The sequence below is a fragment of the Fomitiporia mediterranea genome, assembly GCF_000271605.1.
Source record: "Fomitiporia mediterranea MF3/22 unplaced genomic scaffold FOMMEscaffold_1, whole genome shotgun sequence".
NCBI classification, from domain to species: Eukaryota; Fungi; Basidiomycota; class Agaricomycetes; order Hymenochaetales; family Hymenochaetaceae; genus Fomitiporia; species Fomitiporia mediterranea.
In genome coordinates, this window is record NW_006760386.1 from 5,505,746 (window position 1) to 5,523,769 (window position 18,024).

General features: G+C 42.2%; 4 protein-coding genes across 4 annotated transcripts; all 4 read left to right on the top strand.

The window, feature by feature from the left end:
• Nucleotides 1-965: 965 nt before the first annotated feature.
• On the top strand, nucleotides 966-1,749 carry FOMMEDRAFT_150828 (uncharacterized protein; the record flags this gene model as incomplete). Its single annotated transcript, XM_007262025.1, has 5 exons — nucleotides 966-1,038; nucleotides 1,129-1,251; nucleotides 1,283-1,311; nucleotides 1,394-1,462; nucleotides 1,624-1,749. The coding sequence occupies 5 exons, from the start codon at nucleotides 966-968 to the stop codon at nucleotides 1,747-1,749; spliced, it is 420 nt and encodes a 139-aa protein (XP_007262087.1).
• A 553-nt stretch (nucleotides 1,750-2,302) lies between these two features.
• FOMMEDRAFT_73390 (uncharacterized protein) lies at nucleotides 2,303-4,562 on the top strand (the record flags this gene model as incomplete). Its single annotated transcript, XM_007262026.1, has 10 exons — nucleotides 2,303-2,544; nucleotides 2,600-2,786; nucleotides 2,849-3,081; nucleotides 3,327-3,359; nucleotides 3,419-3,433; nucleotides 3,530-3,552; nucleotides 3,645-3,793; nucleotides 3,852-3,938; nucleotides 3,998-4,489; nucleotides 4,542-4,562. The coding sequence occupies 10 exons, from the start codon at nucleotides 2,303-2,305 to the stop codon at nucleotides 4,560-4,562; spliced, it is 1,482 nt and encodes a 493-aa protein (XP_007262088.1).
• A 977-nt stretch (nucleotides 4,563-5,539) lies between these two features.
• Nucleotides 5,540-6,757, top strand: FOMMEDRAFT_72008 (ribonuclease H-like protein; the record flags this gene model as incomplete). Its single annotated transcript, XM_007262027.1, has 8 exons — nucleotides 5,540-5,701; nucleotides 5,778-5,860; nucleotides 5,921-5,954; nucleotides 6,043-6,230; nucleotides 6,346-6,373; nucleotides 6,431-6,498; nucleotides 6,558-6,589; nucleotides 6,669-6,757. The coding sequence occupies 8 exons, from the start codon at nucleotides 5,540-5,542 to the stop codon at nucleotides 6,755-6,757; spliced, it is 684 nt and encodes a 227-aa protein (XP_007262089.1).
• Nucleotides 6,758-8,962: 2,205 nt separating this feature from the next.
• FOMMEDRAFT_116589 (alpha/beta-hydrolase) lies at nucleotides 8,963-12,157 on the top strand. The gene is made up of 12 exons (XM_007262028.1): nucleotides 8,963-9,370; nucleotides 9,440-9,626; nucleotides 9,825-9,861; nucleotides 9,918-10,050; nucleotides 10,098-10,222; nucleotides 10,279-10,463; nucleotides 10,527-10,891; nucleotides 10,945-11,052; nucleotides 11,103-11,201; nucleotides 11,265-11,271; nucleotides 11,323-11,432; nucleotides 11,489-12,157. The coding sequence occupies exons 1-12, from the start codon at nucleotides 9,235-9,237 to the stop codon at nucleotides 12,013-12,015; spliced, it is 2,019 nt and encodes a 672-aa protein (XP_007262090.1). The 5' UTR covers nucleotides 8,963-9,234; the 3' UTR covers nucleotides 12,016-12,157.
• Nucleotides 12,158-18,024: the final 5,867 nt, after the last annotated feature.

An 18,024-nucleotide genomic window follows, 5' to 3' on the forward strand; every position in this document is an offset into this window, starting at 1 on the left:
CGTAGACCACGCCTTTCACAGGCCAACCATCGGCAGCTTATCTCCGCAGAAGATATTATCTAGCAAGAAGGCGCCAAGCTCATCAAGGAAAATCAGCTTACACGGCTCGCTTGACTCGAAATTACAGTGCGAAGTTCCTTTAGCAGCTAACCGAGAATAACAGAAAACATGCGGATGACGATAGGCCTTCACGTGTGAACTGCAAGTGCGCAGTGAGAATGTAGTCTCTTGCAGGGTATAGTAGATCAGTGGCGGAGCCGCTGTGGGATACTCTGTGCGCCGAGATGCCGCGAGCTTTCGTTGAACCGATAGATTGTGTAGGCGCCCATCGGTATGGGTTATGTCCAACAAATCAGGGTACCAAAGAGGTGGAGACTCTATGAGATACTCCCAGCTGATAGGAATAGTAAGAAGTACCAAAAAATACTCACTTTTTTTGACTGATATGCTGTAACGTGATGGCGGACAATCCCATCCCCGATCAAGGACATTCGGAATCCACTTGTACGTTTGACTGTTCCGCGTTATTCCGTGTAATGAATGAAAGAATATCATTCATGGTCCACAGAGCAAGTCCTAGAAGGAGCCACACTCAGCTTTCCGGGTAGCAAGACTCTCAGAGTCTCAGATCCGCTGAGATTCAAGCTCTAAGAAACTACAAAGGTTTTACTTCAACATTTGGAGTTCCGATAAAGAAAAGGTTTCAATTTTGTCTACTTCCTTTTCATACGTTCCCGTGTGGCCGTAAGGGTAATCTCAGATGAATAGGAAAAGACTTGTTCACGTCGGCTAGACGCCACATTGTTGTTCCTTAAATTTCCGACTGAAGAGTTGAGAAGGAATTCTCTATGATTGCGACTGCGTATCATACCTGCTTTGCCCGCGAGCCTTGCAATCGAGAAAAACGTCCGATTGGAAGAATTTGTCATATATTTTGAAGGCGCGCAGTCTGCTGCGGGATTCGCATGAAGATTAATTCCGAGTCGCCAACGACGGCTCCTCATTCATCCTCCAATTGCAGGAGCGTCTTTCGGGTCCGTACGACGGATATGAGCTCTCAGAGTTGAGCCTCGACGGAAAAGATACCCTTATTGATGTTGAGAAAAGCACAAACGTGATATCTCGCAGCTTCGAAATTAGTAGTTGCATCCGGAGTAATCATCAACATTACCCACGACGACGCCGGAGGAACACCCTTAGCCATCCATCCAGCTCGGATTGAACCAGAGTGCCGACAGAAGCACATGGGTCGTAAGCGCTTGCAACTCACGGCAGTTCACAGAGGATGACAATGTCAAAGCAGCACAGCATGTTAGTCCCAAATTGCCCTGAGAGAAGAGGATCATGACTTGGAGCATAGTTTTGTTTACCACAATCATGCCGACATCAACAGGAACATAACGTCAAAGAATCCGTCACTGGACACGGACACGGTAGGGTTGAGTCTCCAGAAGAGGACAAGGTACGGGAAAATTTTCTTCATTCCGTTCTCACCGTATGAGAGAAAGGCGGGATGATTGGGAGGGTTGGTGTGAAGTCAGGCTAAGCCTGAGGGCAACCCGGTTAGACTAAGGCCGATCACCGACACATTTGGAAATGATCGGCATGTTACCTTTTCTGTAGTCTAACTTTCTCTCCTCCGTAACCCAACTGCTTTTTGCCTCCACGTCTCATGTTGCCGTCTCAGTCGGGCCCGATTTGCTGCCGCTTTCGTTTCTTTGCGCGATTGCAAACGGACGACCAAGATAACTGCTCTCTATTGAGATCACTTGTGAAGCTAGAAAAGCTTAGAACGGATGTGCTGGCAAGCGCAAAGGGATAGACAGGGCTCTGGTGTCCCTTCAAAATAATATATTGAAATCTCGAACAAACAAACTATATTCCGAAGGTATGAGGTAATTGTTTTTCTACTTTACACAAGTGTCCGCAAATGTACTCACAGCCCTGATTGCCAGACCCGATAACGTTTCCACGAGCGGTGTCTCCTGAGACGCATCAGTGGACCCGCAATCCAGAATGCGATGCCTCCTCGCATACATCTCGGAGCCAGGTCCCGCAGTACTTAAGCACCTCGGTTTACTCTCGGAGGCTACCCACGACTCCGCTCGCCTTCCTTCCCTAACCTAGCCTACAGGTCTTATCCAACCGCTAATAAATCCTCCTTCGAGTCGTCAGTCCTCTTTGACTCCCAATTCCCACTCTTTTTCTCCCGTCGGTTCTCTCCTCAATGGCGAACAGCGAGCAAGCTCTTCACGATGCTGAGCGGGGTGTAGCTGAACAGGTCTATGCCGTAGACCTCCCGATGCCTCCTTCACTCACTGCATCTGAGGGACCTACTCGGATTAATTCCGTCGCTGACCTGAAAGATCTGCCACCACCTCTCCCAACCTCGGACGAGAAACCACTCGCATCAGAGAAGAAGGTTGAAACCGTCACTGTGGCGAAGGAAGTGTCTACTGCCGTGAAGAAGCCCTCTCCGCCGAAGCCAAAGTGGAAGCGTGCAAGTCGCTGGGTACGCTTCAAGCTTTGGTACAACACCTACCGGTGGGTATTTTGATTTGTACCTTAGTGGGCTTGTTCTTAATCCAGCTTCTTCCAGCAAATTCTTCACCGTTGTTGTCACATTAAACGCTATTGGCCTCCTATTAGCCGCTCTCAACGTTTGGACTTACCCTCGTCACTACACTGGTGCATTTATCCTCGGGAACCTTTTAACTGCGATCCTTGTACGAAATGAACTATTTGGGCGCTTCTTGTACCTTGTCATCAATACTTGCTTCGCCAAGGTAGAGCTCATTTTTGCCTTATGTTGACGTCTGCATAGTAATAACTAATTGTTGATTTATAGTGGACTCCCCTCTGGTGGCGCTTGGGATGCACCTCTGTGCTACAACATCTAGGAGGTATCCACAGTGGCTGTGCGACCTCTGGTTGCGCTTGGATCATATTCCGTGTTGTTTTAATCTTCATCAACCACAAGAACACTCACGACGCCATTCTCATCACTGGAGTGACCACGAACATCTTCATCTGCATTTCCATTCTTAGTGCCTTCCCATGGGTCCGTAACACGCACCACAAGTGAGTACAAATCGCAGGTCGACTCCACCACCTCCCGTGTAGTATTGTCCCTACGCGTATTTCTCCTCGCGCCCAGTAGACCCTTCCGCTGTCTACATGTGCTCCATGCCGCGCTCTGTCTTTTTGATACCCGAGCTGCGCATTTGTTCACTGGACGGCCAAAAATGGCCTTTAATATATTATTTTCCCACGCTTTGCACACTTTGAAACGTACAAGTTACTGACATACCACCTGTTTTTCCCAGCATGTTCGAGCGTCATCATCGTTTCATCGGCTGGTGAGTTCAATGCGACTCTTTCAATTTCAAACGCGTTCCTGACTGCTTGTTTTTCACAGGCTTGGTCTTCTGTCGTAAGTACATGTTTCCGGCACAGTCACCCACACTTCCGCGTACCGCTATACTGTATCCACAATCTTTATACTGACTCGTGCTTTCCCGCGATACAGTACATGGGTATTTGTCGTCCTTGGTGAGTCACGCCTTCTCTGTTGATCGCAGTTTCTTTGTCCTAATCGCGTCTACAATCTTTTCCCCCGCTCTCATCATTCCTCGAAACGATAGGTGACATCTATGACCCGAATACAAGGCAATGGGATCCGAATGGTACCCACATGATCAAGCAGCAAGACTTCTGGTTCGTTTTTGGCATGACGGTATTCATCCTCATTCCGTGGTTTACGGTACGAGAGGTCAAGGTCGACATTGAGATTGTGAGCACAGGTTTTGTTCTATATCTTATCGATGCTTGTATTAATTAGTCCGTGACAGCCTTCACCAAAAGTTGCCGTCCTTCGCTTTGAGCGGGGTATGCAGCAGGGCCTTCTCGCCCGCATCAGTCGCTCGTCCATTATGGAGGTATGCACCGCATTAATTTCGACATTAACGTGTACCAATTATTAATTACCATCTCGCAGTATCACGCTTTTGGTATTATCTCTGAGGGGACGCACGCAAAGTACCACTACCTTATTTGCGGTGTACAGGGCGACTTCACCCGTTCACTCGTCAATGATCCGCCCACTCATATTTGGACTCGTCAACTCAAATTCGCCGGTGTTTCAAACACCTCGACGCTCTACAAGCGTGGTATCCGTGTTTGCACCGGAACAGGTCTCGGCGCCGCCCTTTCGACTTGTATTCAGTCTCCCAACTGGTATCTCATCTGGATCGGGAGCGACCAGGAGAAGACGTTCGGGCCGACGATTGCTGGCCTTATTCATAGGCACGTCGAACCCGAACGACTATGCCTTTGGGATTCTAAGCAGCGTGGAGGCCGCCCTGACGTGATGAAACTCGTTCGCGATGCCTACCACTCCTGGAAGGCTGAAGTTGTCTTTATCACGTCAAACTACCAAGGTAACCAGGAGATTATGGAAGGTTGCAAAACGGAAGGTATTCCGGCCTTCGTAAGTCGTTCTTTGTCCTCCTGAACGCCTTCTGAATGACTGCTCGCTCTAGGGAACTCTCTGGGATTTCTGATGGATTAGTCTCATTCTTTATTTCCCATAATCTTATTTTATTACCACGCACTGCACGTCCCCGATGCAAACGGACTACTTTATTCTGTCTAAGTAAATAATCTGGAAGTTGGAATTACTCCTGTAACTTTCTATTGCTGTGTCTTATCCTTATCCAACGTAGAAGCCGTACTACGTTGTTCCCATCCTCACATCCGCATACTCAAGTGGCGGGTGCCGCACATTCTTATTTCTCCGCACAATCGCAAATGTTCACACTGTATACAGCTCTGCGAGCGATCTCTCTATTGCTTTGCTCCCATAGCCAAATTCTCTTCTTCATTAACGTGTCTTCTCGCTGTCGTCACCGCATATCTCGTGCCTATTATTCCGATGTTTTAGAGTTAAAAACAATTGAATGGAATGTATCTCAATAGACTCTTCCGAAGTCGGACCGCAATCGTAGCGGAACAGTATCTTTTCCCATCGAGCAGCTGAATGTGGAGCCCCGATCTGTGTCATGTAAGTACCTGCCCAGCAGGAAATGGTGGTCAGTAGATCGACCCGGAAGCTACTCACTCTTCCATAGCTCTTCTTCAGCGATGAAATCGACATTACCGATGTGCAATTTGCCTCCGTGTGAGGATCAGGAATAATTCGCAAGACAATAGGGCCCCGCATTACCCGAAGTTTTTTGACGGACTAAAACATGTGGTGAATTGTGCAACCCCGAGGTAAGTGGCCCTCATGCTACCACCACTATCTGTGTGATTCATACTCGTGCTTCTCTCCCATTTGACGCTGAGATTCCGGATAAGGAAGGCAGGTTTCTCTATTTGGCAATACAACATCTGCTCAAGTTTTTTCCGACAACCGCGACTTCGCATTTGCCTATCTATGATCAACAGAGCAGCCACTACTTGGCTCACCTCTGTATTCAGTTTTCGACAGTTTTACGGAACTAATCAAAGCCTAGAGCGCTTATCTTTCGATTCATTCATGTCTTTCAAACCCGCGGCCGCAGCAGCAGGCGTTCCTGCTCGTAGCCAAGCTTTGCATACTTCATCACCAACGCTCGGTTTTGATGCAGGTCCGTTGGTGTGGATTGATCTTGAAATGACAGGGCTAGACGCTCGAACGGATGATATTATGGAGATTGCAGTACGTCATCACGACTTTCATTGAATTGTGGTTTTCTGTGACACATGGGAACATGCGTTTTGTTCGGCGTTCCTAGGTAATAATAACGGACGGTAATCTTACACCTGTTGATGATGGAATTGAGTATGTGGTCAAGGTCGACAGGGAGCGGCTTGACAGGTAACGCGCTCCAAGAAATGGATCTTCGCTCTCTTCTTTTGTTCATCTTTGTTTTTATAGGATGGATGAGTGGTGCACCCGACAACATGGTTCTGTGAGTTTTCCTCTAAAACGTGTTTATCCTACTTTTGCATCTGAGACAGTTGAACTCATCGTGGAAATCGATCTGTTTTACGTCGTAGACTGGGCTCACACAGGCATGTTTGGCATCGTCAAACACCCTCTCGTCCGTGGAAAGTATGGTTCTTGATTATGTCCAAAAATACATTCCGGAGAGGAAAGTGGGTGTACTTGCAGGAAATTCTGTGCATGTTGATCGGATGTTCCTCTCGGAACGAATGCCACGTCTACTTGAATACCTTCATTACCGGTAAGCTTCCCAGAAGATCCTTCATTACAAGGACGTCTGTTTTAAGCACTGAGTCTCTAGTCAGGATTGTAGGTAAGTATCAGAAGACTTACTACAAATTAATGTGAAATTGAAGGACTAGTAAAGATGTTTCAAGTATAAAGGTTCGGCGCCCCTTTTCGTTATCGATACCGAACTAGGTGACTGATTTATTTTGTCAGGAACTATGCCGTCGGTGGTATAATGGTTCCGTCGCACCTCCAATGGTGTCAGAAAACAATGCTCATAGGTCAATTAAGCAATTCAGTTGTATAAATCGGGTTCTCACAATGTTTTGTTTTTGCGTAGAGCATTGGATGACATCCGTGGGTCAATCAAAGGTATGAATTCAAATTATTGTTCCTAGGTCTTCCATGCTTTTTAGCTCTGATGTTGATATGCTGCTTTTCTCTGCTGCAGAGCTCCAATGGTATCGCGAACATATCTTTGTCAGCCCAGAGTCGTTCAAATTTTCTGGTACTCCGCCGAGTTCTACTGAGAGCCACTGACGTATTGTTCGCGAAAACATATCACTGTTGCAGCTCGTCATACCATACCTTCTATACGTATTGCCACCGCAAACCTCAAAGTATTAGTCCACCCTACGACATTGTTCACTATTTGTTTTCTGCGGCAATACCTCGGCGCTCCAGTTCATCTTCATCTCAGGAACACATTTATGCGGCTCAATAGCTCCCACTTAAGCTAGGAGTTACCGGATGATGATGATCTTCAAAGGACTTGAAATGCATCCGGCGTATCTCGCCCTTCAACAGTTCTAATGATGCAATACCCTTTTCTATAAGGAGCGAAGGAGAGCACTTCCATGGTTCTGATTCATCTACATTTTGACTGCTACCTCCGAATTTCTACCGCTCTCGCAGGATAGCTAAGGTCTCGCCGACATCTTGGCCAGTTGATCGGAAAATAGGAATCTTACCGGCAGTTTCTGTTCCGTACTGATTTTAACACGCTTTTGCTTCTAAGTGCCGCCTTGCTATGCAGAAATACTCCCGAGTCTTCCGCTTCAGAGTCAACCGGAAATTGGTTTGCAATACGAGCACGTTTCAGCGGCTCGGGGTACCTAGAACAGGAAACTATACTGACTTCACTTCGTATCCGATATTCCGACGAGGAAGTAGTTAACGGTTCCTTGTGCAGGATAACAGCTTGTGGCAAGCAACGGGATCTTTGAATTACTGGGACTAGGATTGGACCCGGCTTAGTGACCGATTCTACCCCTTACATTCATGCTGTGCGTCAAATTTACTGTCAAATGCGTGTACTCTACTCTGCTCAGACTGGTGAGTTACTTAATTGGTAAATAAAAAATGTTGAACTTGAAATTATCACTGAATAGAATCAATCGAAGGGTAAAACACTGCTTGTGCCTCGGCTTAGGGGCGCATATAAATAGCCTTCATTACTTCAGCAACCGTACAGATTATTCCTCACCGGACAGGCGGTACTTTTCATTGATGATCTGACATAGTTACCCTGCATGAACTGATATCTTATTAAGTTTAGAAGTACTAGGTTTAGAAGGCTACAAGGTTACATTTTTCCCTGACACGGCTTCGGTTCTGTCGCAGCTTCCTCTTGTTCGTGCCGGGTGGCGTGTCATAGAATTCCGGGACAATGTTTAGTATTCAAGGATGCAGGAAACGAACTCAACAACAGGGCCATCTACAACAAAGGAATACCACTGATGCACTGCCAGCTTCCTCTCCGGACCGAACGGATAACTCAGAAATGTTCTTTAGCTCCATACTTTGCTTTGAAAGATCCCTATCCTGGCTTCCTCTATTCATCACTGAAGCAGGGTACGAACTCCTCTCCAAATATACGTTTGGAGAGAGTTATCTACCTTTTGCAGTGGACATAACGTATACAGGGTAATCAAGTTCTCCAAATCTTTCATGATGCTGTACCGCCATGTTTTTCGACATCAAGGCCTTGGTATGTGTCTCTCCAACGGGAAATATCTCACATATCGCATGCAGCGGTCCGGCCTGTTTGTCTTCGATTGACTGAGAGGCTGAGAGGAAGTAATTATTGTGCCTGTTTTAGGAGCATGCCGAGTCACTTTGCTTTGTGTGAGAGCGGGGCGGTGATGGTGGGAAGACGGTTCCGATCAACTCCTGCACGCGGCATGTTGAGTATATGGTGGGACTTTATGCATTGACTTCCTCCATTCAGGTGCTCCTGTCGATTGCTTCTCCCTAGGCTTTGAGCCTCGGCGCTTGTAGGTCAAATAACGCCAGAGCAGGATCTGAATCAATGTTTATTAGTGTCGATTTGCCTGTGGCCATACTGACACATTCGTTAAGGCAGTACGCTTGTCAAGTACAATGAATGGCGCGTACCGTGGGTCCATCTCTTCCGATTTGGGTGTATGATAAAAGTCCACGAGATGAACGAGATACGGTAGGATATAACAGATGCCCGTTGTAGTACGTGTACAATTGCCAGTGTTGGTAACAAGGATTCGACATATTCACCACCTCCCGTACTCACTCACTTCCCGCAATTCTGTTGTCCCGTATCAGCGTTGAAAATAGCATTTCTTGACTTTCGTCTTGCTTGATCTTAAAATCGCAATATTTACCAAACAGTGCTTTTCCATTTTTGAATTTCATCATGTATTTATGAAGGAAGGTATCACGTGCAGTCAATGTTTTCCATCAGGAACGTCCGTGTGCTATTCTGGAAAACGAACAATTGGGACTGTTGCCCAATTGTTCAAAGTGCCTTGAAGGCGTCTTCTTCGACTCGTACCTAGCAACGCTGACTTTCTGATGGACAGTGCCGACAAAAGGACGTGGAGGAGTATTTTATTTTGGCGTGCCAGTTGGCCTCGTCTAGACGACGAGCTGCTCAAAATAGGCAACATGATCTTCGGATACCGACGGAACAACGCCTTTGTGATGAGATATAAAGACCGCTTCGCATGCGACCACAATCCTAGTTGAAAGCGACGTCTGCCATGGCCTTTGCTGTCAGCTTCGTCGCCGCCGTTGCACTTGGTGCGGTCTGCGCTCGCGCGCAAACGCCGAACAGCTCGTTTCCCCACGTCTACTCCGGTCAGCCAAGTGGTGGTCTCAGCCCAGAGTGGCAGAACTGTGAGCCGCAATTTTCTCATCATGAATACGCGGAAATCCGACCTGGGATTATTCAAATTTTTTCTCTAGATTTTGAGGTGAAAGATAGTTTGCCGAATGTCACCTTTCCACTCACGCGAAGCTTCGCTGGCAACATACCCGTTAATCGACCGGGGCACGACAACGACACACTATTTTTCTGGGCTTTCGAAAAGGAGAATGGGTCGTTAACGACAAATGGAAGTACGGATCCTTGGTTGGTTTGGTTGCAGGGAGGGTGCGTTTCATTTGTTTTATCCGTTCGGCCGCTGCGCAGTCGTTCGCCGAATGTCTATCGATGGGATGCGTCTTGTACGCGTCTTGTACGTGATTCTTCGGTAGACAGGCTACGAACAGCGTGCTCCGTGTGTACCTCATTTTCTCAGAGTCTACCAAATTTGTGAACACCATTGCTAAAATGGATTTGCGCTGTTAGACCTGGTTCTTCCAGCATGGCCGGTTTGCTTCTCGAGGTAAATTCAGATCAAGTTTCCTTAACAAGCCTATTATTTAACTTATAATATATTAGAATGGGCCTCTGCGAGTACAAGACGATCTATCATTAAGAGCAAATAACTTTAGTTGGAATACGCTTGTTGACACTTTCTGGGTTGACAATCCCGTCGGAGTGGGTTTCGCAACTGCAGATGCCACAGGATACGGTAAGGCATCACAAATCTGTCCGAATTCTTAACTTATGCCTTCGTAGTCCTCGACGATGACCAGATGGGATCAGACTTTGTACAGTTCCTTTCCAACCTCGTCAAGGTATTCCCAAGTTTAGCAACTCGACCATTGATTATTGCTGGCGAGAGTTATGCTGGTCGATGGATTGTGAGTCCGTATAGAAAAATAATGAGCTTTGTAAAGTTAAAATTGCGCGATTACAGCCCTATGCTACGAAGACCATCTTCTCAACACCGAATGCACCGGTCAAACTCATGAAGATAGTCATTGGAGATGGTACAATCGGTGGCTTCCCAGCCTCACAGGACTCAACTGTCGTCTCGGTCATTGAGACATACCCGCAGGTAGTCGACTATGACACGGACGTGCTTAATTATTTCCGTGAACAGTAGGTGTCGACAGCACAGAATCCATACTGGACTGAATGTGCTAATTGATTGGTGATGATTAGGACTAATCTTTGTGGCTTCGACCTAAACTTAACATACCCGCAGACTAGTGGTCACTTCAAAGCACTGGTCTATCCATTACCAACAGATCCACTAAGCCCGCTTAACCCCTCCACTGCCGATCTCTCATCTCGCCGTCTGTATCGCTCTACCTCAACCAGACAGATGATGAAGCGCTCCATTGTCGAGTATGCTAAACGTACAACCGGCACACAGCTTGCGAAACGTGGTTTAGAGCAGAAGGCAAAGAGACTGGCATGGAAGCGTGATTTATCACTACGCTCGAACGGAACTATTGACTCGTGGTATGCGTGTTTCTTGCTCGACGAGCTCTATGACTATATGGTCAACTTTACATTGCCCTGGAGTTCGTTGTTCCCGATTGCCCAGCTAGCGTTCGTGCTAAGAAATTTTATGCAGGTCAAGACCCAACTGGGGCTGCACTTGACGTATATGACCTTACGGATGCGTTAGTAGTGAAGCCAGCAACGTCTCCGGGCAATATGCTTCCTCCTGTCTTCCTCAATGGTAGGCCTAATCTTCAGTTGATTCGGAAGCTCTTTCTGATGTGCAGACAGACGAACGGACAGTCGCTGCAATACACGCGCCAACCAGCAAGCAATGGATCGAGAGTGCCCAATATCCGTTCAATAGCTCGTTCATGCTGGGTGACATAAGTTAGTTTTTGGACCTCTCACGTTTAACTACATTACTGATACGGGATTTTCTTTCTCCTAAAGGTCCTGAGTACGCCCAAGTTTTACATTCTCATTTGCCCTCTCTTACACATAGAAACAGTCCGCAGGATTTCTTGAACGAGCTAGCAGCAAATGCTTCCGAACGTGGTGTAGGCATTGTACTCTACTCAGGGAACGATGACTCACTCCTCGCCCATCACGGAACTGAAGGTATGCTACCACGACTTGACTTATCTATACATCAAAATAACTATCTTTCTTCCTAGTGACCATCCAGAACACGACCTTCGGCGGCACTCAAGGTTTCGCTCGCAAACCTTCGACACCCTGGACAGACGATACAGGGAAATTCGCAGGCATCGTGCACCAGGAACGAAACTGGACATACGTCCTCTTCGACGGTGCATCGCATCTCGTCCCGCAAAAGACACCTGCAGCAGCATTCGTCTTCCTTCGGGAATTCGTTTTAGGAAACAATCAGACAGGCCTCGTTACCGATGCGTCGACGCCCGCAGTTGGTGGCGAAGTGTCTTCACTCGGGAACGGCTATTTACCGGGAAATTCAGTGGTGTTTGGAGGAAGCATATCGACGACAACGACGTTCACATACCCAGCTCCGACTATATCTGCATGGAACGCATTTGTGTCAAGCATGGTTAGTGTCGAGAATGCTGCTGCGACCGCGAGCAGCGCGTCACCCCTCTTTGCACCAAGCATTGGGCTGATTGCTATTCTGGCCACTTCGCTAGCCTATTTCACCACGTGCCGGCCTCTGGACTTTGCAATGCTTTGATAATTCTTGACGTTCCCTTCACGTTGTTCAATGCTACCTTTGGGATAAAATGCTTTGCCTATGAGACCAACTGTTTATTTATCTGTAATTTTTGTACCAATAGCCTGGTGCATGTATATCCGCTTTCGAACCCGCGCAAAACTGTACAACTACAATCAAGTTTTTGGAGATTGACGCCGTTCTATTGTGCCTCTCTAATCGGTACCTTATTTGTGCCACATTGCTTAAATCGCAATCGCGAGGGTAATTTGACCATCGTGCCTTTATCTCAGATTGGGTCCTGCACATTGCATTGTCGTTGAGTACGTTAAAGTCAATCATGGCCTATACCTTGACGTTACATCTCTCTTTGTGTGTTGACTGCTGCTTCCAGGTACTCAGTCACTCTCCTCTATCAAAGCCTAAGCGATATTATCAGTCGAAATAATCTCAGAATAATAATGGCTCGTGGGAATCGACATACTTCGCAATCACCTAGTACCTCTGGTACAGATCAAGGTCACACTCCAGCGAATCCTCCTCTTCCAGTAGACGATCTCAAAACAAACATTACTGATATGCTGTGGGCTTTGGAAGAAGATATTAAGGGAGTAGAGAAGCTGATCGGCATACTGCGTATGCCTTCACTTAAGGAGCGACCCTATGACAAAATTTGCAAGACCTGTCTAGATCCAGACCTGCATGCAGAGCTCAATAGAAGGATCGAGGAAACCCAAGCAGGGCATAAGGAGATAAAAGGGAAACTCAAACAGAAGATAAATAAGTTCAAAGATAAACAAAAAGAACTGGGAGAACTACGGAGCAGAGTTATCGCTGCTGCAGTTGAGGGTGACAAAGGTATTCTCGACAAACTTCGTAATACAGTAGATGAGGAAATAAGAAGAGCTTTCCCAGAAGGAGTTGCGGTTAGGGATCGGTAAGCGGAACCTACAACTCACACATCATAGTTACGAGCGTATGCAATGAAAGCAATGTTATAACTACTTATTTGGCAAAATTGCTGTGTGCAGGATTGTTATTGCTTACACAGGATGACCAGTTTCCCTTTTCAAATCACCTTGTGTGGAAAGGGTAGACACGCAAGAACAAGGGGCGAGGTGACGATTGACTGCTCAGTGTCTCTTGTCCTTATATTGTATGTATTCTAACTGAGACATTATGAAGTCATTGTCTTGTGATAAAGTCATCATCTTGTGATACTCCCCTTCAAACTCTTACTAGTCTGAGTAAACTGGTAAGATGTTTGACTTGTGGTACATATAGCACTTTTGTTAATATATCCACTCTTTGATTGTTTGTCTGTATGTATTTTGCATTTATGTACTCTAATTCAATATAGCATTTAATAAAATCTTTCTTATGATCTAAATGCTTTGTCTGTTCTGAGTATTTGAGTTTGTCTGATGTAACTGTTTGTATGACAGTATCATTATTGCAATAAATATTAATTGGTGCTTCAGAGACCTGCAGAATCTCTTCAGCTAAATGGGTAAGTGTGATTGTTTCTTGTGTTCCTCTTGTAAGAGCTATTAATTCAGCTTCATACATTGAATTTGCATCAGGAAAAAGTCCATTTAAATATAATGAATTACAGTCCATTTAAAGTAGTAGAAACATTTTATATACATTATAATATGACTGTAAGGGTTAGAACACAATTATAATACTAAAATAAGGAATATTAATGTATATAGGGACTCTAAAAGTGTTATAAATGATTAAAATTCATTGAATACATTATAATAACCTTAAATTACAAGCTAAAGTATTATACTTAGATTATAATTTTGAAAATAGTCTTATATTTACATTGTAAAACAGATTGTGTTATCTGTATAAGGGTTTCAACTACTTATAATATTTATATTACTGTATTTAGGAGAATATATACATACTAGAGTACTATTAGCTATATTATAAAGTAAATTTATACATTTATTTTACATCTAAATATAATAATTGATTTGTTTTACAGCTTTGCTACTATCATGAACATTGATTACATAATTGACTGCTGAAGATCAAGTGCTTATAATGATGCATTTGTCCTTGTCACTTCTTTATCTTATGCCTTCTAGGGATCTGAGTGTACTGTATACAGGTACAACTGTACTCTGTACAGGCCTGTACAGGGTACAGTTGTAAAAATACAACTGTTTTTTGAGTTCTAGGACACAAGTACAGCTACAGTGTGTACTGTATACAGCTGTATACAGTAATACACTTGTAAATACAAATTTAATATTATATTAATAGAAAGAAATAATTAATATACTTTAAAATTGTTAAAAAGGCCTATTGTTACTTTATATGTATGTTCCTATCAAATTAGTACTTGTTATACTCATTTTTATTAATATATTCAGTAAATCTGAAATATAATTTGTATGAAGTAATAAAAGATAGTCACATGACTAACTATTTTGAGAAGATAAATAATATAATATTAATACATTAACTCTAAGATTAGCTAAATTTGGTGTTTTTATGTATAAAAGGTATATTATAAGGTATACAAAGAGAAGAAATAGTTATAAATTGTGCTACACATGTTATTAATACTGAAAATCTTCTTTAAATGTCTGTACTCTGTATACAGTCATATATGACTGTATTTGGCCTAATAGGATACAGGATACAGCCTGTTTTATACAAGCTGTATTTGGTGTCTCAAAGTCTGGTACAAGTACAGATTGTATTATGACTGAAACAGGTTGTAACTGTACTATACAGTATGATTCAGATCTCTAATGCCTCCACTATCTTCTACAACTCTCTACCACCTGTTCAACACTAAGTTGCTACTTTTGTTTTCTCTAGTCTAGTCCTCTACCTACAAGCATCCTTATTTCTCTAAGTCTAACCCTCTGTCCTGACACTATGTTGTTACTTTTGTTCTTTCCAGCCTAGTCCTCTACTTGTAAGTGTCCTCTAGTAAGTACTCTAAGTACAACAACACAGACAATAAATACTACTATAACTTGTCTCTCTAATCTACTATTACAGTGCCTGTACTGAGCTTCAGATTCTATATTGTACTACTAAGCTAACTATACTGTCCTTCAACATAAAGTAGTAAGTAGCCAGTCTACTTTATAATTGCCTACATAATAGTTGCTCATCTCTCTCCTTCCAACTTCTTGTCTCCCTTCTATCCCTTCTGCTCCTTGTTCTACTACTTGTGTTGCCTCTCTGTTATTGTCCTTCTTTCCTTACACTCACCTTTTCATCTGTATCCACATTATTAACTAATACTGACCAACTTCTTTAATAACTCTATACATTTGTATACTTCTTCCTACTTTACAGTACAAGTAACAATCTACAAGTATGCTCACAACAATGTCTAGGTACAACCACTCCTATAGTACCCTGTCTTTGACACTGTACACACTCTCCTTCCCCACCTACTATTCTAAGCTTAACATGTCTTTATATTCCCTAGTACTGTTTATGACACTGTTTCAAATATTAGAAGTAGTGATTAACTACTTACTCCTTTACTGAGTCTGTCTATACTCTCTACTTTACTTTCTCTCTTTAAGCCAGAACCTTCTAGAGATACACCTTTACAGTTATTTATAATTACTCAACCTACTGTACTTCTGATTGTAAGACATAATCAGAGTATACAATGTGTACATACAAACACAGCTTTACTTATAGCCTAAATCAGCTTGTTTAACACTCTAGATCTCAACCCTGGTACACTACTCACACTTGCTTCACACTGTTACAGTGTGTTCATCTCCTCAATCTACTTATCTACTCATACTAATACTAACACTCATACTTACACTTTCAGCCAGTCAATCTTACAACCTGTGTCACAAGTACAATAGTAACCTCTACAACTTGTACAATCTTACAACCTACATACACACATAATTCAACTCATAGGGACAGAGTAATGACTAAAACATAGTAACAAAGACTATATTAAACAATCTGAAAATACATTCATCCTCTTTTATCACAAATGCTGTTTAAAAAAGAATAAGGCAGAGGCAGCTTGTTATACACTGTAAGTACTGTAAGTGTCTCTTTATCAGTATTTACTACTGATTCTGACAACTATAGTAAATCTGACTTGCCCTCTACTTATAGTTTACTGTATGGCTGCCCTTCAGATATTTGTACACAATATATAGTAGTGTGTATAAAGTGGAAATAGCAGACTTTGCTGATTTTAAGATGAGTAATACAGAGTGATCAAAAGGACAGAGTCAACTACAGACATAATTATAACTGTTGAGCTTCTTAATGCCCCTACTTTCTGATGGTCTGTCTGGATCTGGTCAAGGTATGAGCCTAGTAATTAATACCTGTAATACACTTGTTTACTACTTGAGTCTGGTCTGATCCCAACCTCTGCCTACTTGTATTCACATTATAGTAGACACAGACACTCTCACTCACTCTCTGTACAAATCTTAACACAGACTGTACTATGTATGTGTTTCAGGTTTATTTTCTTAATTATTGTAAATAGTAATGTATTATATAAATATTTTAATATAATTGATTTTTATTAATTTAATAATGAATGAATGTAAAGGAAAATTATTATCAAGAAGAAATAATAACTATATATAGTCTGTAAAACATTAGAAACATATATTATCCTTTTGAAATACAGAAATCCTTATAATACCTTTCAAAAAAGGGAGGTCTAATATTATACATTTTATATGTTTTAAAGGGGTATTATCCTTATGTACTTTTATTACATTTATAAACCTTATAGTACATTATACAATGTTATATGACTTTATTATAAATTGAGGTCTGATAATATGTAAATTACATTTTTTACATTTTTTACTTTTTTCACACTATTATATTGTAATATAACCTTTTAGACTTTTTCCCAATGTGCTACTAGTGTTTGTCTTTTACTCAACCATAAAACTAATGAATCACTCAAGTAAAATGTATATCCTGATATTACACAATACCCTTCTTGCATCATACTGTCTGTATCTGTATATCTGTTCAATATTGATTGATTTGTGCTACTAAGTTGGAACCAGACATTGTTCATAGTTTTTAAGTATATGTAACAATGCTTAAGTGCTAGATAATACTCTATACTAGGGTTATTAAGGTATTTTACTAACTGATTTGTTACAAATACTATATCTAACTGTATACAGTCTGTAATGTATCTAAGTACACTAACCATGTTCATATATAGTATTTCAGACATTTGTTTTCTATTAGTATTAGTTTGCAATACTGTTTTTAATTGTATACCTAGTTGTATGAGTGTTTGTATGCTCTGTTTGTTTGTAAGTTTGTAATGTTTGATTATACTATTAATATAATGTGTCTGATACATCCTAATGAATCTATGCTCTCTGTTGTATTAAATCTCTATACCAAGTAGCTAATGTAATTCTCTACTGTCTGTATATTGTAAATAATGTACAATAGATTGTTTTATCATTGTAATAGTATTATTGTTCATTACTGTAATAGTAATATTGTTAACATATACAAATAATATGGCTACAGTTATTTCTTTCTTCTTTACAAAGAATACAGTGTTATCATGTTTGGATTTTGTTAATCTGTACTTAAGTAGTATATTAGATAGTGTCTTATACTATCTTCTACTAGCTTGTTTTAATCTGTATAGCACTTTTTGTAATTGTAATATTTGTCCATTCTGTAATCTGTCTATTAAGTTACCTGGAGGAGGTTTAACATATATTTCTTTGTCTTCTATTAATTGTCTGTATAGATATACTGATTTAATATCTATCTAATGTATTTCATAATTATTAGATACTACCTATACTAATATTAATTATACTATAGATAGTCTAGTAGTAGGAGCAAATAAATTGTCTGTATAATAGTTAAGACTGTCAATCTGATAGTTTCCTTGAACTACTAATTGTGCTTTGTATTTTTCTAATACTATTGTTAGTGTATTACTTTATATTATAGACAAATTGTGTTCTGATAATGTTACTACCTTTTTCATAAGTATTGTCACACTTG